Source organism: Pollachius pollachius (genome assembly GCF_949987615.1).
Source record: "Pollachius pollachius genome assembly, chromosome: 9".
Classification (NCBI taxonomy): Eukaryota; Metazoa; Chordata; class Actinopteri; order Gadiformes; family Gadidae; genus Pollachius; species Pollachius pollachius.
Window position 1 is genome coordinate 15,303,153 of NC_136942.1, and position 22,061 is coordinate 15,325,213.

Genomic DNA, 22,061 nt, shown 5'->3' on the forward strand with positions numbered 1-22,061 from the left:
TCCGTCTCCGTAGCCTGGGAAATATAGGTCATTTAGAGGACAGTCAATGAAGTTATAGTGTGCGTTACCTCACATTTTAAGCATGAGTAAAGCCAACACAGATCATTTATTGTCTTTTATGCCTTCACTTGTTAACTGTTGACTGTAAGTCCAGCACAGTGCTGAAGCCTCTGAGAGTTAATGTGGTTTCAAAACAGCTTGTATGCTAGCCATTACTATTAACTGAAAAATAGTTTACAATCATCCAAAAGTATGTCATACCAAAGCTTTTCAGCATGAGGTCATAACTCCTCACTTCCATCCTCATACCTAAAAGAGGAAGCAGTCGGCATTCTGTTGCCCTAAATAGAAGTTTGACAATTTCCCAGAGAGAAGTAATGTAATCCAGGGAAGGACAAAGCTCTACTTATTTGCCCTTAATGAAACATTGTTAACCGCGAACGATTCTGAATTTACATCTCGATGTGCACAACAACTTGCAAAGACATGTATTGAAATCAAAGACCCCCCTTTTTCTCACAAAAGGGGCCGTTTTATTGTATAAAATGACAGGAAGCAACAGAGGTATCTTAAACATATACACTGCTATTGTATATACGTTTTTTTGCAGTGTTATACCTGCTTTACTGTTTAGTTGAAGAGTTAAATTAAATTAAATTGATACACACATAAGCACCGTGGCAAAAACATTTGTGAAGGCACTTGTGGATGGCATTCCAAAGCGGTCCACGTTCACAATGGTAATACTAGACATTGCATCCAGACCCTTTCTAAGCTCTGCTACGGTAATGCCGTAGCAGAGCTAGAAAGAGGGCAGAGGGCAGACTCATCAATGCCCAGCAAACACCGCTGAGACCCTGTTTCTATTTGTCTACTCGTGTTCACACAGGGGGGAGATGGAGAGGGCAGAGAGCTCTGTATGTTGAGAGGCTCCTACCTCATTGACCATTTACATCCTAGCCTATTGGAGCATAGCTTACAGGACAAAAGAGGGAATGTTTTAGGCGGTTGTCAGTGGAGAAACACAGGATATGTGGTGGGTTGTGTGTGTGCGTGTGCGTGATATATATATATACACACACACACACATTCACATAAAACGTTGTGATGGTTGGTAGCCAACAGGTGCAGACCGGTCGTCAGTTTGGGTGGTTTTCTGAATAAAAGGCTGAATTCACCTTCCTTTGACTTCATGGAAGGACCACAATCTTTTTTTCCAGCTTCTGTTTGGGAAAAATGTAGCGCTTCATGACATCATCCAGCTCCTCCAACGCCAGCTGGGCGTGGAGCACAGTGACCTGATCCGGGTCCGAGCGCACCGCCCACTTGAGCGAGCGGTACAGATCCAGGAGAACGTCCCCGAGGACCTGCAGGTGGAGAAAGGTACAGATGCACGCGCAATCAGCAGGAGGTTCAGGACATGTATGTAAGAGAGGCACAGCGGTTCTGAGGGAATGGCCAGGAGGCCAGGCAGTCAAAAGCGGTAAACTTCAAAATATGTAGCTTTCATTTCGGCTTGCTGTGAGGCCGAATAAGTTTTCGCACACAGACTTGTTCAATTCAGTTGGTCACTCATTTGATTTGTTTAATCAGATCAAAACAAATTCCACCGCCCCCTCTGCAGAGAATTTGATATAATCTTGGAGGCGCAAGAAGGGCAGAAGAAGAAGCTTGGCGATGATTGCGTTTGTTTCTTTTTGCCTTTTTTGTTTTTACAACCTCTGCAAATGTATTTACCACATGAAGTAGGCGGATGGCTTGAAGCTGATCATGTTATGGTGACGCATTTCCACAGATTCATCCTCATAACAGACAAAGTTAAGGAACATGAAACTCGAACGCAGGTTAACAAAGAGTTCGATGTCTCAAAAGACCTTGGAATGATTTATTTCCTGTGTCACACAACACACAACTCAATGCAAGTTGCGTCTGCCTGTCTTGGCTCTGGGGATTCCGGTCCGTCGTGGCCTAGATTCAGTGTAGTCGAGAAGTGCCTGCTACTTTTAAGTCTCCACCAACATCCTCCCATTTGCTCACCGTGACCCTTCCCCACCTTCAATACACCACTCATGAACCCACCCAGCTTCACTCCCTCCCTTCACCCCTGGGTGCAGGTATGACAGTGCAGCCTCTGTTCCCATGTCCCAGTGTGTCATTAAGTTATACTGCAGCTGGACAGTTTCTGCAGCCTTTGCTCCAGCAGATGTTGGGCCTAATGACAGGACCAGGACTGCTACCTACCCAGCGGTCACCAAACGCCTTGTTGAAATTCACCGGGCACACAGGGTGGGTCATTACAACCATTACCACATGTCCAAAATGACATGTGCTTATGCATAAATGTTACCTTACATTTTTTTATACTTTCTAAAATGTATGTATTTAATTTTTTACTTCTAGCTCATAATTAAAATGATCACTTATCCATGTTTTGTCAGTTTCCTGAAATTATAATGGGACATTTTAGTGTAGTGTTTTCTGTTAATATTGCAGGCCTTATAATTTGCTTTGTTTATGGATCCAATTAACTTTGATGTTCCTCACTGTCAAAAAAAGATGTAGCTTGTCATTAACACCATCATGAGCATTAGCATGTTCGACGGGCCAAGCAATGAACTGTGTGATGGTTGGCTCCTCTGTCTTATATTTTGTACAGCTGTATAATACAGATGGACGGAGACGGAGGTACTGATTCACTTTGCTTATGGTGGACTTTACAGTTACAAAAGGTTTCTCACTACATGCAATCAGAGCGGAAGGGGCTGGATCTTGTGTGTTTTAAGGACCATCTTGAGGGCACCTGCTTAGCGTGTCATTGGTGTGAAGCCGCCTAGTGTCTGCCTGTTACCGCAGGGAAACTGGGAGTGGATTACTGGTTTAGAGCGTCTCTCTTACAACAGAAGGTCTAAACCTTCTGAAGGTGATTTTTTTTCTTTTACCCAACAGGTGCATAATGTTCTGAACAAGGGTTCGACATCGTGAGAGAGTTCAACCGATGTGTCTTTGGCTCTTTTAGTCTGTGTAGACTAATCACTGTGGTAACCATGGAGGGAATGTGTTCCAACTAGGGTCCATCGCAACTTTTGTTCGGTAGCAGCTGAACACACAAGGGCAATCCCGCACACACACACACACACACACAAACACACACGGTCATACTTCAAACACCTCTTTCTGATGTGATCCTTTGTGTGGATCATCTTACCATCTGTCTCACTAGAGTAAAATATTAAATTAGTGATTGTAGGAACAGCGGGTGTGAGTCGGTCGATGCCGTGTGTGTGTGTAGGAGCACTGGATCAATTTGAGTGAAAATCAATTTCTGCAATACGGCCTCGGCCACGGTTTTTACTCAGCGTTTTTACACTTCCGCGTACAATTGAACCATGTACTTTCACACGCAATGGAATGCAACGGGAAACAACCAATCAGGTTGTTTCCCCGTTGTGAAACTTTTTTTTCTATAATTCCCAACACATTGCCCTGGGGCAAAAGACATTCAGAAAGAGTGCTACGAGGGAGTGTGTCTGTGTGTGTGCGTGGGCTCTTGTGAGTGAGAGGAAGTGAGTGGGTGGGATGGAGTGAGTGAGCACTTGAAAGTGTGAGGGTGACTGAATGAGTGAATTACTGAAGGAGTGAGAGTGGGTGAGTGAGTGACTGTATGACTGAATGAGTGAGTGAGATATGCTGAAGGAGTGAGAGAAAGTGAGCATGCGAGCGAGTGTGACTGAATGAGAGAGAGAGCGAGCGTGACTGAATGAGAGAGCGAGTGTGACTGAATGAGAGCGAGCGAGTGTGACTGAATGAGAGAGCGAGTGTGACTGAATGAGAGAGCGAGCGAGCGTGAATGAATGAGAGAGTGTGACTGAATGAGAGAGCGAGTGTGACTGAATGAGAGAGCGAGTGTGACTGAATGAGAGAGTGAGCGAATGTGACTGAATGAGAGAGTGAGCGAGTGTGACTGAATGAGAGCGAGTGTGACTGAATGAGAGCGAGTGTGACTGAATGAGAGAGCGTGACTGAATGAGAGAGCGTGACTGAATGAGAGCGAGTGTGACTGAATGAGAGCGAGTGTGACTGAATGAGAGCGAGTGGTACCTGGGTGGTCTTCTCACTGAGGCCACGCAGGAGGAGGGTGATGACATGGACCGCCGCCCTCCTCACCTCAGCCTCCTTCTCTGTCTTGATAAGTGCTGACAAACAAGAGCTCAGCTGGGGACACAAACACACACGTTTAATTTATTTCAATACGAATGCAAAATATAACAATTAAAAGTGTCAGACCATTAATAATTGAATACATAATATTTGAATAAACTGATATTACGAGGGAATATCTAGGGGGAAAACCATTGATGCTTTTCTGTGTAGCCAGTATTGTTATAAAGGTGTGGGAGTCTGGGAAAGTAAATCTGCAGACTATAGTCAACATAAAATCTGTACGAGTCTACCAGAGTCTACAGGTCTACAGGGAGCCATGTAGACGATGTGCCACTCTGTTCACAACATGCTAGCAGTAAGCACATTCAGGACGCAACACACACACACACACACAAACACCACATGCTTGCAGTAAGCATATTGAGTACACACACACACACACACCTTGCTAGTAGTAAGCATACCTAAGGCATGCACAAAAACACTATGTTATCAGTAAGCATATTCAGGACACACAAACAGACACACAGCACACTGAAGACTCACACATACAGATACACAGTAACAGATAACGAACACACAAACGGTGAGGTGCTCAATCCAACATGGTCTCTTCTCTGTGAGGGGCCACAGAAGGTGGAAAAGTACACTGACCAGGCAGAGAGCAGTGTTGGCAGGTTCATTTATATCAGCCCGGTCCAGCTAACGAACAGGGCTGCTTATTCATGACACGGCTACACACACCTCAGAATCTAGATTTAAACATCTGACCACTGTGGTGTCCCTCAAATATACATCTACACTATATAGAGCTCTCTCTCTCTCTCTCTCTCTCTCTCTCTCTCTCTCTCTCTCTCTCTCTCTCTCTCTCTCTCTCTCTCTCTCTCTCTCTCTCTCTCTCTCTCTCTCTCTCTCTCTCTCTCTCTCTCTCTCTCTCTCTCAACCAGATCAAAGAAAATTAATGAAAAGTATTCCAGGTATTTTTTTTTATCCAAAACAATTTCAGTTTACTTTACAAGTTGACTATTTGAGATGCAAATATTCCTTGGGTGGAATTAAAATGAATAGACTAGATGAATAACATCATTTATTTATTCATAATTTATTTATCTGGACATGTTTAGCTCTGCTATGACTATGACAGATATTTGTAATGTGATGGACAAAATCACAACGGGAAAGAAAACTAACAAAATGTGAATATACGTGTTCAGCGTGAGGGCGTGTATATTTGTGTATAGTATGTCAATAGCTGTTGTATGTATAGTAGCTCGAGCTGGTCATTTTACTCCCTTAGACAACGTTAACGAAGAATGCCCACAGCTGCTTCCGTTTGACCCATGACACACACACACACACACACACACACACACACACACACACACACACACACACACACACACACACACCAGCCCTCCCAGTGTACCCACCTCCAGAGCCAGGGGGCCCAGAGCGTAGTCCAGCCTGTGGCTCAGCTCCCCCAGGTTGGACAGGGAGCTGGCCCTTACTGTGGGGTCCTGGTCCCGCGTGCCCTGCAGGAAGGCCACCATGAGGGGCCGTCCCAGGTGGGGCGCCAGCTCACCTGGAAGGGCGCGACAGGGAGAAGGATTATTTGACAATAGTGCCTCGACGACTATATAACGCAGGGTGTAGTGGCTAGGGCTGTCGGTTCCGGTTGGTCGGTTGGTCGATCGCTATGCACTTGTTCGACGAAGTTCTCATTGGTCGGACAATCGCTGGTGATCCTTTCATAAGGAAAAAACGCTTCTTAATCCATGGGGGGGCGGGGAAGGACATATGCAGACCGGTGTGTTTTATTTTTGAGTGATGGGCTATGATGTGTTAAAAATACTATTAAATATGAATCAAAAAGTTTTTAAGGGCTCCGTAGTCTGTTATAAATAGTGGTATGGTTTTATAGACTAGAAGACTTGTAAGACAGGAGGTCAAAACACCCGGGTTTACACAACATTGAGCTCGCCCAATTTGCGGATGACTGCCAGCCTACTGACAGGACATTTACTTGGCTACAAACAAATTCACACCATGTCAAATAAATCGTTTGTGTGGCAGCATTTGTTTTTAAAAGGATGACAAAAAATGTGTTGGCATAAGTCGTTTTTTTTCATGTTGTCTGCGACGTTCCGTCACCTTTTCACGCCCGATAGACTTTTGAGCATGAATGGATCAGACTTGGCCCCTTGGCACGCCTCGCAGCGTCCTACATTGGGAGCCATAACACCCACACACAGCAAAACCTTGGACTGAATCTTCCAACGTGTTTCCTTTCTACTATGCGACACTCGCTGGCGCGGCGCTCTGTGGCTCTTCTGGGGCGTGACCTGCTTTACATTCAAGCTCTGCCCTGACGGGGTCCGACTCGGCCAAGGAGTGGATCTGTCATCCACTGACTTCCTCCAAACAGCACTGATTTTTTGGGCTACTGGGTAAAGTAGAGTGCGCTGCAGTCGATTGAGTTAATCCAGAGATAACATGCAGATTTATTTGTATTTTCCCCCCAATCGATGGGTGATAGAGTTGTCACATTTTAGTTGACCACAAATTTATTTGGTTGACTACAGCCTTATTTGTGACAACCTAGTCTCTGCCAGCTCCTGTGTGTGTGTGTGTGTGTGAGTGTGTGTTTGTGTACGGGTGTGTGTTCTGGTTTCCGTTTGTGTGTTGCAGGATGGAGGGTCAGTGATTGCTGATCAAGCGCACCTGGGCCCATGTGCCTCTCATACTACTTATGAAGTGCCAAGTGGAACGGCACTCTCTCATCTGGTCCAACCAGACATGTCACTTATACTTAACGTGTGGAATGAGCAGGGAAGAAGCAACAGTTACATTATGGGATTGGTGGTTTATCAAGTCCATCAACTCACCCGGCCCTTTTTTATTCTAAGCGTTAGTTCCAGATTTACCCGGACATCTATAAACACTAGAAGAACTAGCATAACAGGTTACTGATGAGTCACATTCAATGATTCGAGGAAAAAAAACAAAACGGTCAAAAAGAACAGACAAATTCCCCAACTCCTTCGTGGTGTTCAGACGGACAACGACAACACCATGGACCAGTGGGGTTTACAACTGCGGACTAAAGCTTTCTGGCTGTTAACAAGTGACAGAATAGACACAAGGAACGGAAAAATGGACAAGAGAGAGAGAGAGAGACACAGTGAGGCTCTCTGTGGCTGAAGTGACTCCCCCAGCCAAGTGCAGGGAGAGTAACACACACACGGGCAAACAGAAACCATGGCGCAGAGCGAGAGCTGGCCGACTGGCCGAGTTGTGGCTCTGTCTGGCCATGGTGGGCAGATCATTTCCCAGCCTGGCCGTGGCGAGTGCCCTACAGCTGGCTTCGTCGCCTAGGCTCTCAAACCCACACACACACACACACACTTGATGCCATTCAGGCCGGCCCACATCAAGTTCTGAAAGAGAGCCAGCAGTCTCGTAGACTCTGGGTCAGAGACACAATAGCACTGATCTACCCAATGGAAAACATAATGATTTTAATGAAGTGTGTGTGTGTGTGTGTGTGTGTGTGTGTGTGTGTGTGTGTGTGTGTGTGTGTGTGTGTGTGTGTGTGTGTGTGTGTGTGTGTTCCAGCCTTGAGGAGGCATCTTTGCAGACACACAATAATCCATGACTGTGACAAAGTAGATTCATGCCTCCTGCTGCATCACGCTTAGTAAGTAAAACGCTATAATAAATCAGCGTGGTATCACCCATCCTCTCTGCATTTGCATTTTGGACTTGGCCCCACCGTGTGTGTGTGTGTGTGTGTGTGTGTGTGTATTCTCTGCAGGACCAGCATGTGTCTTTTTTCTTCTTCAACATTTGCTTCAATGCTCTAGTCAATTAGGAGAACCTTGTTATTTATTAAGACACATGCTGGCAGGGCTCTGAATTGGCCCTTGCAACTGCTGACTACTGAGGAGTGAGACAGCGGGCATTTGGGGCATACAGGGTGAGCGTACAAACATGGAGCCACACTGCTCTCTGTCTCCCCGTCTCCATCTCTCTCCCTCTCTCTCTTGTCTCTGGCTGGCCGGCTGTGCCTGCTTGGCAGAGAGTCCGTCCAGATCTTGATGTTATGGATTTCAGTCAGTGGGTTGTGAGCAGTCAAAGTGGTGCAAAGGCCACAGACAACATCAGAGTCGTGGCCCCCCCGAAAGCAAAAGCAAAAAGCCCAAAACAGAAGGCAAGTCTATCAGTTGAACAGTTTTTTGGTTTTTTTACCCCTAACAACACACTGGGTTCCCTCTGAGCACAGAGCTTACCCTGTGTTGTTAGGAGTCCATATGGCCCAGTGGTAGTAACTAGATAACTATCACAGACAAAAAATGCTTGTTTATGTGGCATCATGGGGGTTTGAAGAGCTACGCAGAATTCTCACATTATAATCCCTTTGAAAGCAGCGGTTAATTTAGACTCTTATATTATTATATTTTATATTATCTCGTTTTTAAAATACGTCAAATGACTGTCGATGTAACCGTGGAAATCCTTCTAGAATGACTCCCCCCCCCCCTCCCCCCAGATGTTCATCATTACACATGCTTCAGCCTTCATTTTAGTCAGAAGTTAGAACCCCAAATCAATATATAGATATATAAACTTAGCACAAAAAGTAAGGAAATTTGTGTTTGTTTGATTCTTTCTCTGTGGTAACAATGCTTTTTGGCAATAAATCTTATACCGTTGGAAAGCCTGTATAGTTCCCTTTCAAATGGTGCCCCATTTGTAAGGAACATGCACTTGTGGGATGAGCAGCAGAGCTGAGTATGTGGGTTGCGCCCATGAAAAATTTGCCAAATCTTCTCTGCCAATGCCAAACAGCTTATTCTGCCATTGACTCGTTTGGTTTTTGGTGGATTGGATGATTGAAGTTTGAAGAAACAAGACATATTGGCAATTAAACAATTTATTCATTTCACAAACAGGGGCCTCATTAGCGTGTGGAAGAACGATACACAGCCACAACAGCCTGGCAACTCCTCCTCATGCTGGTCACCAGCTGGGTCACACACTGCTGTGGGATGGCATCCCATTCTTCAACCAGCATTTGTCGCAAGTCAGCCAACGTGGTTGTGTTGGTCACTCTGGCACGAACAGCACGCCCAAGCTGATCCCACAAGTGTTCAATGGGGTTGAGGTCAGGACTGCTAGCAGGCCATTCCATCCTCTCCACTACCACATTCTGGAGGTAGACTCTGGTAAACCCCGCCCTGTGGGGGCGAGCGTTGTCATCTTGGAGGATAGAGTTCGGTCCCAGACTGTGGAGATATGGGATTGCCACTGGTTGCAGAATCTTATCTCTATATCTCTCTGCATTGAGATTGCCTCCAATGATGACAAGCCTCGTTTTTCCAGTGAGGGAGATGCCACCCCACACCATCACACTGCCTCCACCAAAAGATGTTATTCTATCGGTGCAGCAATCAGCATAGCGTTCTCCGCGTCCTCTCCACACTTTGACCCTACGATCCAATCTGAATCTGGACTCATCACTGAACATAACGTTCCTCCACATGTTCAGGTTCCAGTGCACGTGTTGCAGTTTGGAGAGGGTACTACGGCTCACTCCAAATAATGCTGCAACTTGGTTTTGTGGAACACCAGCTTGAAGTTGCCCAATCAGGTGCCAATCAGGCACCTGAATGGCAGCACCTTGGGGTACCAGAAGCTCAAAACAAGTGTCAAGAGCAACAGCAAAATAACCTGTTTGGCAATGGCAGAAAAGATTTGGCACATTTTTCATGGGCGCAACCCACATACTCAGCGCTGCTGCTCATCCCACAAATGCATTTTCCTAACAAATGGGGCACCACTTGAAAGGGAACTAAACAGGCTTTCGAATGGTATAAGATTTATTGTCAAAAAGCATTGTTACCACAGAGAAATAATCTACCGAACACAAATTTCCTTATTTTGTGCTAAGTTTATATATATAAAATCGCTTTCTCTTCTTATAGGGCTTGTACAACGTGAAGTCGCAATGACCCCCTTAATTTCGGAGGTATAGCAGCAGAAACAATGTTAATGGTTAAAGTGTTTGGTTATTTTTTTGTAATTTATCTTGATTTGTCACTATGGGCTGACATTGGTGTGTTTGATACTGCCACAACGTTTCTCCTGCAAGTTGTGGCAAAACAACGTTTTGAATATCCTAGGTTAAGGTATATTGCTTTATTTTTGTTGAGTCGTTTATTTCGGACTTTCCATTGCTCGAACTCTGTTGAGTACTTTCCAAACAGCCACAAAAAAAATCGAACGCACAGTATAAAAAAAAAAGTGGTGATTTTGTAAGCAATATTCCATTTTCTAACAGTGGAGAGAATGTGTATGTGGGCCTGTTCTTGTGTGCGTGTGTGTGTGTGTGTGTGTGTCTCACCCATGGCCCGGCTGGCCCTCATCAGCACCTCTCCGACCTTGAGCCGCGTCTCCAGGGCGTGCTCCCGGTCCGGGGGGGAGGGACCCCGGAACTCCCCCAACAGCCTCTCCAGGATCCTCTCGGGGAAGGAGTCGGCCAGCGCCGCCAGGCCTGCGCCCAGCACAAGTCATGTTTACGGAGGAAGACAAAGATCAATGGCTCGGACTGAATCGTTCGGCACGCACGGCAAAACGCTTTCCTCATCGCACATTTCACTGGGGGCGACGGATCGATTCCTTTTGCGGTGAAAAAGAAAAAAGCAGAAAAATGAAATGCAACTAATAGAAAACATCGAGTGCTTAAAAGAGGAGGTTGTGGAGCCTCACCTTGAATGGCTGACAGGTACACAAATGTGTCATCGTGTTCCAGGTTCTCCAAGAAGAGCTGCACGAGGACACACACACACACCAGCATTATATGTTTGATATAAATCTAGAACTATCTCACAAACATGGTGAAGAAACATACATACACAGAAAACAAATTAAATACAGCCAAGGGTTTCCCCAGCAGTAGCTCCATTGGGGTTAGTCTTAAAAACAGACACAATAGGACGGTTATCAAAGGGAATAACCCAAACAATGCCCTCAGGTAAATAGACCAGAGGAGCTCTGGAGCGGGGGGGTAGAGAGGCCGGGGGGGATGAAGGGGTTCATTAGAGGGTGATCTGGGAAAACCAACCAGTGCCGGCTCTCAGACTCACCTTTATCAAGGGTCTGATATCAAGGGTCTGGGGGGGGGGGATCGATAGGAAGTCCCCTTTGGGCATGATGAGGGGGAGGGGGCTGTAAGGTTGAGGGGCGCAGTAGGCGGTGGGGTTCTTATACTGAATAGTTAATGGGTTGTCATTCTTGTCTTGCTGCATCTGCCTCCTTAACAAGTCCCCGGGGAGCCCAGGCTATCCCTGTATCAACGCCCCCCCCCGCCCCTTCACTGCCCTCCTACTTACATCCCTCCCCAGTGTGTAGGATGGACCCTTTCATGTATCAATCAAAGCGTCTGCCTTGCCCATGAGAAGCACCAATGACGATAGACCCTGGCTATGCAGCGAGGCCCTTTGGCGCGTGCACTCCACCCACCAGTAGGACCTGTTCCTGGGCCTGGAGCGCCGGGCGGTGCCTCTCCGTCACCATGCGCGTCAGCCTCCTCAGGGCCACTGCTCTCGTCGGCACGTCCGGGTCACACGCCTCCAGCAGCCAATCCGAGAAGGCTCCGGGGGTCTCTGGCAGCGGCCCGGGGCGGCCAGGCCTTGTGGCGGCGGTGGGCGCCTCGGATCGGGCGTCAACGCTTTTCAGGGGGCCGCCGTGGGCCCGAGGCCCCCCGATGGGTCCGGGCGGCGGCGGTGGATTAGTAAGCACGCCGGGGGTCGTCCCGGACGCTCGGTCGGGGGCTGGTCCCGTAGTGGTCGGGGACGGGTGGGAGGGGGCCCGGGCGGGTCGGTTGGAGCGGTCTCCGGGGGGACGCGGGGCGTTCCCGCCTCGCGCCGCACCGTCGACGGCCTGGTCCTCCCCGGGGCCGGCGCTGCACGGCAGGCCCTCGGGCCTGTAGGCGCCGTGGGTGGCGATGATGGCCCGCAGGTCCCCCGCCAGCCCCTGGATCAGCGGCTCGGGGTGCTGCAGGGAAACCAGCTCCAGGGGCCGCAGCAGGCGGGCCATGCAGGCGTAGTCCTCCGCCCGGCGCTCCTGTTGGGGAGGGAGCGGCGCAGAGCAGAGGAAAAGGGTCAGGAGGCCGATAGGAATGGATTGGGATGAGAGCAGGATGTTGGTGGTGGTTCTTTTGGGCTAGTCCTGCCGATTTGTGCGAAAGGAACTTGGCCCCAAACCCGGCGGGGCATGCTCTGCTGTCCTCACTCCACAATTAACTTGGGTAATTAGCAGGGAACGATAACATAATGAGATTATCATTGTGAAAAACAATAATTACTTATGACTTCAATTAACAAACAATTCTATAAATGAGTTAAACTAATTAGTTTTTCAGCGGTATAACAGTAACAAATAAATAGAAACATTACCAGTAGCAGGAAAATAATGATTCCAATAAAGAAGCAGGAGTGGCAGTGGGGATGGCAGCGGCAGGAGAAGCAGTGTTTACCTGCGGTTCAGAGAGGAGGGTGGCCACCAGGCCCATGGCCATGCTGAGGGTCTCGCTCTCCACCGGCTGCTCAGTGGTACGACCGGAGGCCTGGCCCAGGCCCGCACAGGCCCTCTGGAGCAGGGACACCACAAACCCCACCACCTAGGGAGGAAGGAACCAATGAAAAACTAAGCTTTAGACCCAGAGACCTGCTCTACAAAGGAAAAGATAAGTGAAGCCAAAAGTAAGATGTAGCCGGTTCCCAATCAGTGAGGTCATTTTCTCTCTCTCTCTCAGAATGGCCCCGTCTGGCAAATAGTCAGCCACATAACCAACGCAATGGAACTCTTTATCAACCATATTGAGTTAACTAGAGTCATTCATCCAGCCAGCTAATGACGCAGCCAGCAAGCCTTTCAGAGTACAGCCTCTCCAGTTAGTATGAACCTCATTGTTTGGTGAGGAGCACCAGAGAATGGGCAGAAAGGCTATTTCTGGGTGGTGGAGTGAAATGGCCCTTTTTCAGGGTGACAAAGGCCCCCTTGGGAAGAGAAGGGCTTTTAAAACCAGCCTCAAGGGGGGCTTTTACCCTGAAGGCTGTGCCATCCAAAGACATCATGTCCCTAAAGAGCTTAACAAGCAGATTTCAATGCATCGTTTCAAGGCTGCCACTTTGCCCTATGAACTTTTGTCGAGATATTTCTGCAGACAAACAATCTAAACAATCAAATTGGCCTTCAAAAGCTCCTTCAACAACCAGGTCATGGGCAGGCAGTGTATATTCTAGGTGAGCAGTAACTGTGTCAGCATGACTGTGTTTTTTGTTTTATTGTGATTGTGGGAGTATAAATACATGATACTCATTTTAATTGTGAAATTAAGTGTTGGAACATTCTCACCTAGGGCAATGAGACCCAACGGGTTTATACATCTAAAAGTGACATTTATCCTCGTTATCGTACAGGGCTATTTTGTCTAAGAAAGTCATCAATACCTAATTGTTATTGTCATTGAGTTTGAGGTCACCGTCAAGTAACTCGACCAGAACATAGCCAGCCTTCTGGATCAGTGGGTTCTGTAGTTCTTTGCCCATTAATACACATTCCTACATCTTAAAAAGGCAAGGGAATATCAAAAGGTTGCATTGACAATGTTCAAACAAGCTTTCCTACATCCCCTACATTGAGCCCTATGTACTTGGAAAATGTTTTCACATGTTGAGTTTAAAGGCCGACACGTCTTAAAGAGATATGACCTCAACCCTTTAACCATCTCTGACAAATGAACTTGTAATGAACCATCTGCAACATCACATCATGTGACCTGATTGAGTGGAATGGTATGCAATATGAACCTTACTTGTAGTGGAATCAAGTCATATGATGTCCCTCATACCAAATTCCTGACATAATACGTAGACATAATTGTTAATTATGTTTACTTCCACTTTGTCTGAGAATGCATCCTTCCTCCTCACATGCTTCATATTTTAAATTTATATGCAAGGAAAATGTGTGGTATAAGTGGTTTACTCCACTTACACCACAGTTACCAACAATGATACGACACGATACAACTTCATTAATCCCCCGTAGGAGAAATTAGTGATATTGATGTTAGTTACTTTCATCTATAATGTTACTGTTTTCCTTCAACTTAAACCAGCCGAAATGCAATTATACTTTGAGCATTCTGTATTAGTATTGCCAAGAAAACTTCTGGTCGATAGTTCAATTTGAGTGTTGCCGGAAATATTGGCCGGGTAGCGCAATGATTTGGAACTGTAAAAACACAGAAGTTCTCATGTCTCATTATGGAGAAATAATACACAACCTTGGAACGTATCTGACCAATAACAATCAAGCCTTCTACTGTAGATAAGCTGTTGAACGTGCACTAGCAGTGAGAATGCCGGCAGGTCATGGACCCGCCCCAGCGTGCTCCGCCCCTCTCACCTGTGTGGTCTTCCTGAGCAGCGTGGCGTGGGGCAGACCCTCACACAGCGCCGCCAGGGCCTGCAGGAGGGCCAACCTCCGACCGCCGGCCGCGGCCTGGCCCGACCGGTGCTGCTCCGCCTCCAGCAGACTCATGGCGCCTAGGTCCACTTCCTGCTCCTCCTTGTCTTCCTCCGCGGCCCACATAGTCAGCTCCTGCGTCGGAAGGAGCGGGGGTTTAACCGTGTCGAGCTTTAGTGTGTGAGCGCTCGCACCCGCGTGTGACAGTGGTCGTGCTTGCAAGTTCCTCTTGTCTCTGGGCAATGTGTTTCTATACGAGGATGTTCATTATGTGTGTCTTGTGCCTGTGTGTGTGCGTGCGTGCGTGCGTGCGTGCGTGCGTGCGTGCGTGAACGCGTACCTGCAGCAGCTCCAGGAAGAAGTCTCCCGGCAGGTCGCTGTCCTTGAGCTCAGCCAGCAGCAGCACCAGACACTCCACCCTCCGCTGGTCCCCGGAGACACGCTCATACAGTGCCTCGTCCTCGTCGCTGGGCCAGGGGGTAAGACACACAGAGGACCTGATTATGGCTGTTGGAGCCCAATGCGGGCTCACCACTTTCAATCTCACCAGAGAACTCAAACTGCACATCCCATAATAAGCAAGAGGAACATTTTGAATTCAGAACCATGAAACAAATCAGTAACGCACAAAACAAATGAATAGACAGACAGACAGACAGACAGACAGACAGACAGACAGACAGACAGACAGACAGACAGAGTGCTACCATGCAACACCCACCTGTCGGTCCCTCTGGGAGCCAGCTGAGCCCCTCCGTCGCTGCCCGGGGTGAAGTGCAGCTCAGACGCCCCCCGACACTCCTGCCCGCCCAGGCTACAGAGCCCCCGCAGCACAGGGAAGACCTGGGCCTGTTCTGCGTGGCCCAGGTACCACAGCAAGATCTCCTGACATGGGGCGCTGTGGTGCACGTTAAAGACACACCGATTAAAAATACATGATACACACGTATTGACAAAAAACAAAACTCAACTAAAACATTAAAATAGGGGCGCAGTATAGAGTAATGGCTAGTGTTTTGACTTCCCACCAAAGGGTTAAGGGTTTGAGCCCCAATATCTACCTGTACTACCGTAACTATCCTTGAGAATTGTCATTATTAACAAGTATCTCAATTCACTGTACGTCGCTTTGGAAGAAAGCACTTGCTAGATGACTAAATACTAAGTAAACAGGGCCCAAACCACAAAGAATGCAGTGGCTCATTCCTGATGATTCTACCTTGCCGTACGGCATAGCTCAAATAACATACACAGTGGCATCTGCAAAGCCACGAGTAGTATGACTCATGTTAGCTTACATGCGCACTTAAACCAATCAAATAAAAGTTTCAATCAAATAAAAGCATTGGCTATGATCTTTCTTGTGGACACACGAACACGCGCGCGCACGCACGCACACACACACAGTAAAAGGCCAGGGTACCGCAGGTGGGAGACGTTCTGCTTGGTGAAACAGAACAGGCTGAACACGACAGACAGCACCTGCTCCAGCGCAGTCAGCACGGGGACCGACGCACTGTTCCCAATCACCCAGATCTGGAGCACAGGCAGGTATGGGCACATCACAATACTGTACAACAATAGAAAAGCATGTGAAATATTGAGTGACGGGTAATAAGTCCACCATCCTTTCTCCTGCGATAGACAAAACATACATTTCCTTGCCAAGTTATTCCGACAAAACAAGCTGAGACTTCCAGTCCTCACCTTGTAAACATCATCCACACATCGGCTCAGCTCCCACTCCTCCACCGAGGCCTCGCCTGAATGGGGAACAACAAAAGGAACTCAAACACTACAGAGATCGTTCCAGAAACACATATTGATGGACCTACACCAGAGATTTCTATCAGATTTCACTCCATGAAACTGTAACGTGACATTGGTTCGAAATAACCTGGGCACAAGAAAATTAAAGCATTGGCAAATCCTGTTCACCTCTCGCTTCCTAAACCATATACTATATAACCAATTTAGAAAGGGATACGCCGAGATATCTGTCAATCTGCCTTTGACTGTGTTAAAGATTTAGACAAGTTGTTGTGCGTCCAGAAGGGGAGTTTGCTGGGTTAGTATATGCTATCGTCGGCTATCGTGCTTAAATTGGCTTGCAGAGTTACAGTAGGCGAGCCACTTTTGATTACTTTCCAACGATTTCCAATGTGTCCCGAATAGTTGCTCTTTTGAAACGAGTTTCAGTTACAACACAAGATCGTACTTTGTCTACAAACACACCGGTGTTCATCAGTGTGATTAGTAGGCTACCTGTGTTGCACCACTGACTATATGATCAGCTGCCTCCGGTTGGGTAGCCTTGGTGAAGGGCAACCTGTCAGTGGCACATCACAGGCAGCCTCAGAATCACAGCAGCAACGCTTCACTTTTTGACCACCTCGTCTGAATCTGGGTGAGACGGGCATCCGCCAATTTATATTTATGTAGATATATCCCTCTCAGTTTGACAGCAGGAAAAAAATGGAAAAAAGTTGTTAAAGCAAAATTGCATTCGGGTCAATTTTTTTTTTATTATAAAAAAAAAGAACATTTTACTTTCAATTTGCTTCACCCATTATCTCTACTTAACAAGAAGAGAACAACTGTAACTTGCCGTTCCCCTTCCTGAACTAACATCAAGCGGTAAGTGATACCATGAGAGCAGTGTAATTCTGACCGGTTGCCATGGAGCAGCAGCGCTGCAGTGGGCCAAGGAGAGGTGCCAGGAGGTACTGCTGTCCAAACTGTGGTTTCTCCTCCACTATGGTAAGCGCCGCCCTGGTGGCAACGCGCTGGAATTGCCTGGCGGTCAGTTTGTCTTTGAAGTGCAGCAGTTCTATAATCTGGCCAAAGAGAGTGCATATCAAGACAAACATGTATTTCACAAACGAGTACGTTTAGTGTTGCTTCAAAAAATGCCTGATAGAATTTTGGAATTTATTTAATTAATACGTGGAATGCCCAGGATTTACTAATAAATATTATTTTCATAAACATCACTTGTTTCTGTGTATTGGAATTAAATTGGCATTGAAAATACAGCCTAAATACATCTTAATATGTTTTTACATTGACATAGGTATATTTTGATTTTGTATAAAATTGTGATCTACAATGTGTCTGAATCTCAACTCAGTCACAAGTTAGAACAGTATTTATCATAAGAGAAAACAAGCATGAACTGTGTCTTTGTATCTTCCACATGTTTCACATGCCTCCGTCTGTGTTTACCTGAGGGCAGACCTGTCTGTAGTAGAGGTCTGCTGAGACACACTGCTGGGGACAGGCCACCAGTATCCTAGCAACACCGTCACACTTCCTCCAGTCGGAGTCACCGCCTAGTGGACCCAACGGAGAACCACAGCAGTAAGCACTCTCAGATTAATGGACCAATTGTCAGAAAGATCACTCGACACAGAACATTCCCATGTGGAGATGGTGAATGGCATAATGCACCATGTGGTCCTCAATAATTAATGCATTCTAAAGTTGAAATGTTGCAGTTGAAAATATATGCCGGAAAGCAATCTACCATGTTTAGTTAAACGAAAATACATCTTTATTGCATTGAATAGAGATGATTATTTTTTTATTGGGGTTATTGAGGTTGAACGGTATCACCCCATTAATAATAAAAATTGTATTTATTTTCCACACCGTGTGCTCGTCATAACAAGATACCATTGAAATGTGTAATCATACAGAACACCAAGATTCATCCTAAGAATGCATCACAGTGCTTCTTAAAACCCTGTTCCATGTGGTTGGCCCTTAACCTGGCTCCCGTGGTTCCCTACCTGTGCCTCCCTCCAGGATGGCCCTGGCTACGGCCTGGACCCCGTGAGGCTGCATCAGCCTGTCAGACAGCAGCTGGCCACACAGGCGCCGGAGCCAGGCAGGAGTCGCTACTGTTGCCGGCCTGCTGGGGGCGCCATTGGCCCCTGCTGTTGAGGACACCTGAGTAGTATGGTAGACAGAGACAGAGAGAATAGAAACCAATGCTCATCACTATTTCAGAAGTTTATTTATCATCTAAAGTTATAAAAGGCAATATCAACAAATAACTCTGGATTTTTTATTATCATTATCTACATCTTATCTCAACCTGTTTGGGTCCACCTTGGAGTATCAGCAGCTCCTTGATTACGATGGGCTGATAGACTGTACCCAGAATGCTTTTCAGGGCCGCCCTGCAAGCTGTGCGTTCTTCCATATTCAAGTCCTAAATTTGTTAAGAAGTCAAAACACAACACGCATATTAAACAATACCATCTCCAGCCTAATACAATAACACACAAAAGTAAAAAATGTATGTATATAACAGTGCATTATGGTTATACATATAGTAATAACACACATTATGCCTTTTATATTTCAATAACATTACTATATATAGCATAAATTAAGAAATCCAGGTATAGGTTTGAAGAACCATGCTAGCTGAATGCACCTACTAGATTAACTAAGACCACTGGATAGGTGAAAGGATGCATGGTCTAGACTCTAGAGAATGCCTGTGCATTCCCAGTGATAATATCGACGGATATGGCTTCTCAGTCTTTTGTGTTAGAAGGGGTGTTGCCCCTTTCTGATAAAATGCCAAATCCAGCGCCAACATCAGGTGATTGTTGGAGATTTTGGTATAAAGTTTCATGTAGAAGTAGTCTTTCAGAACTGGAAACTCCTGAAGGGATGCTGAATTTCAAGAGCGCTTTGTCCAACTTTTATTATGCATCCTAATCTATTTATCTCCTTTTCTGGCATTCCCAGATCAGAGTGACAGTCACCTTACCTTTTGTGGCCTCCCTGTGTCTGACAGCTGTCAGGAGGATAACAAGGAACCCTTTCAGGTGTAGGGTATATGAATTTGTATTGTCCTCTACAATATGGAGGTCAGGCATGTCTGTGGCAGGGACAATGTGGCCAACACACTGTGAGGTTGTTTTGCTTTTGTAAAGGATATTATTAATATAATATTTATATATAATTATTACTATTATTATTATTATTATTAGTTAGATTATGTTGTCAGCCATGCTAGCTGTAGCTGACATCAATCAAGTGATCTGGCGGGCCTAGCCAGGTGCAGTAAGCTTTATGGCTGGTGGCGTCTTTGTTTATTGAGGAGTGAAGGAGATCCAGATGTCATGTTTCTACAGTTTAAGGTGTCCGTCATCCCAATGCATCCCCTAGTGTTTGTCCGTTTTTTTTGCTTTGTTTGCCAGCTCTCCCAACCCTACTATAGTGTTGTTTCAAATCAGTTTATGTTCAATAAAATAATGCATTTTTTGGTACAAGTTGTGAGCTGTCACTGTCTCATCTGAACAATAGTAGAATCATAAGTGGCCGTCATTGCCCTAAAAGCTTATCGATTGCTGCTATTGCATATCAATTCAGACATGACGGACACGTTCTAAAATATGTTTGAAACACCAGAGAGGAGAACACTAATCAACAATTATATGCTGACACATAACTCGGTTACCTTGTCTCCCTGGGAGCGCTGCGGCTGATGACCCAGCTGGCACAGAGCGGCCATGAGGTCGCCCAGGTGACGGGTAAACACCAGCGTGGCCAGAGACGGCAGCTCGCTCAGTCGCAGCAGCACCCTGGTGGCGGTCAGCAGCCGGCGCTCGGCAGGGGGCGCGGAGGGCGCAGCGCCGTCCCGTCGCACCAACCCCGCCAGCAGCGGGCCGAACGCGGAGCGGCGCTCCAGGGCCAAGCCCACCCCGGGCACCAAGTGAGCACAGAGCCCGAGGGAGACCGTGAACTGGAGGGCTGCGCCCAGCGTCTTCTGCTGGCTCACGCTCAGCACGTCCGGTGGCAGGGGCGGGGCAGCCTCGGGGGTGTGCCGATTGGCCGCCGGCGAGGAGGGGGTACGCTCGAAGAGCGCCATCTGGGTGGAGAGGTGGCGGGCGAGCGTGAGCAGCAGGAGGAAACACTCCTGGGCAAAGGCCCAGGGGACATCCTCCTCCGCTTCGCTACAGAACCAGGCCGCCTCGGCCCTCTCCTCCTCCCTCAACGCCCATGCCTCCTTAAGGCTCTTGTCGCTCTGCAGCTGCTCCAATAGCAGAACTCTGTTTGTCCGCAATGCCCCCAAGATGGCGTCACGCTGGGATGACTGAGTTTCTCGCCCATGGGCCTCTGCTGGAAAGAACGCAAAACCAGTACACTGTGGGATGTAGGATTATGCTTCAATAACGACAGAAGGTAGATCTTAGCCTTGAAATTATTTGACATCCGTTTTATCGGGCTTCCGATAGCTATACACAGGGAAGAGATAACGATCCAAATAATATATTTAAAAAACGAAATATTGAATAAATAATCTTATCAAATAAAATCAGGGAGTTTCTCTTTGCAAGTTGAATATTCACAAAACCTTGTTTCCGGAGGGTAAAGGGTTGAGATGCTGATCTAGCAGAATAGCCCAAAATAAAGCGCCTTAAAATACAAAGAATACACGATAGCTTCGGTTCAAATATATATGTAAAGTGCAATGACTGCAGTAGTGTGAGTATTAATTATAACATATCATAGCACTCTGTTCAGCAGCGGAATAGCTGTCTTCATATGGTCACAGAGAAAGACACAAGATCCCTAACCACAAGAGCAACGCGACGAACATATGTAATTTGTTTATTTATATATATATATTCCGGTGTCTCATTGAAATTGACTGGGGTATTCTTACGGGACAAATGTCGAAATATCTACAAAGGGTTAGGACTTGCAGATGTCAAATTCCACACACTTACCACCGAGTGGTTTTGTCAACACATTTAACGCTGAGAAGATTGCTGAAGTCATCTCGCCATTGTCAGAACACCAAATGAGTCTTCAACAAGCCAAACGCAGACAGCTTACAACCTAACCACGCTGCTACGATATTACAAACACGGCGCGAATATATTGCGTCACAAGACTCCGTTCAATGTGAAACCGAAACGCGGAAGTAAGTTCACAATAGTAAACAAACAGCCGATGAGTGCTTGAATTTAGTTTTTCAGTTTCTAAAGAACACTAGATTGATATAAATATAATTTAAGTTATTGTTAGTGAGTTTGATTTTATTTGTTTTGGTTTGTTTTCTATGAGAAGAAGATGACCACGCTCAAAAAGAAGAAGATATTTGACATCCCGGCTGGGTTTTCCCTCCTTCCCCAAGTGAACACAATACGTATGTGAGTGAAAGTGAAGTGAAGCGAAAGGGTAAACATCTATCCATAGAGCTACCTAAATATATATATATATATATATATATATATATATATATATATATATATATATATATATATATATGCTAATAAAAAATGACTTTAACCTAACAGCAGGGTATTGGTTATTCAAAGTGCATATTCAGTGTATTCAAA

General features: G+C 46.4%; 1 protein-coding gene across 2 annotated transcripts; it reads right to left on the reverse strand.

Moving 5' to 3' along the window:
- Positions 1 to 552: 552 nt before the first annotated feature.
- On the reverse strand, positions 553 to 21,582 carry tango6 (transport and golgi organization 6 homolog). Of its 2 annotated transcripts, none has more exons than XM_079743167.1 (18): positions 21,447 to 21,582; positions 20,174 to 20,832; positions 18,794 to 18,910; positions 18,486 to 18,645; positions 17,920 to 18,026; positions 17,366 to 17,531; positions 16,402 to 16,457; positions 16,118 to 16,230; positions 15,416 to 15,592; positions 15,035 to 15,161; positions 14,635 to 14,829; positions 12,698 to 12,841; positions 11,683 to 12,285; positions 10,930 to 10,987; positions 10,565 to 10,714; positions 5,592 to 5,743; positions 4,099 to 4,212; positions 553 to 1,367 (listed from the first exon to the last, which is right to left on the reverse strand). In XM_079743167.1, exons 1-18 carry the CDS (start codon positions 21,496 to 21,498, stop codon positions 1,191 to 1,193), a joined length of 3,327 nt encoding a protein of 1,108 aa, XP_079599293.1. In that variant the 5' UTR covers positions 21,499 to 21,582; the 3' UTR covers positions 553 to 1,190. The 2 variants fall into 2 exon arrangements, with proteins under 2 accessions (XP_079599293.1, XP_079599292.1); XM_079743166.1 differs by having other exon boundaries at positions 20,174 to 20,835; positions 21,447 to 21,571.
- Positions 21,583 to 22,061: the final 479 nt, after the last annotated feature.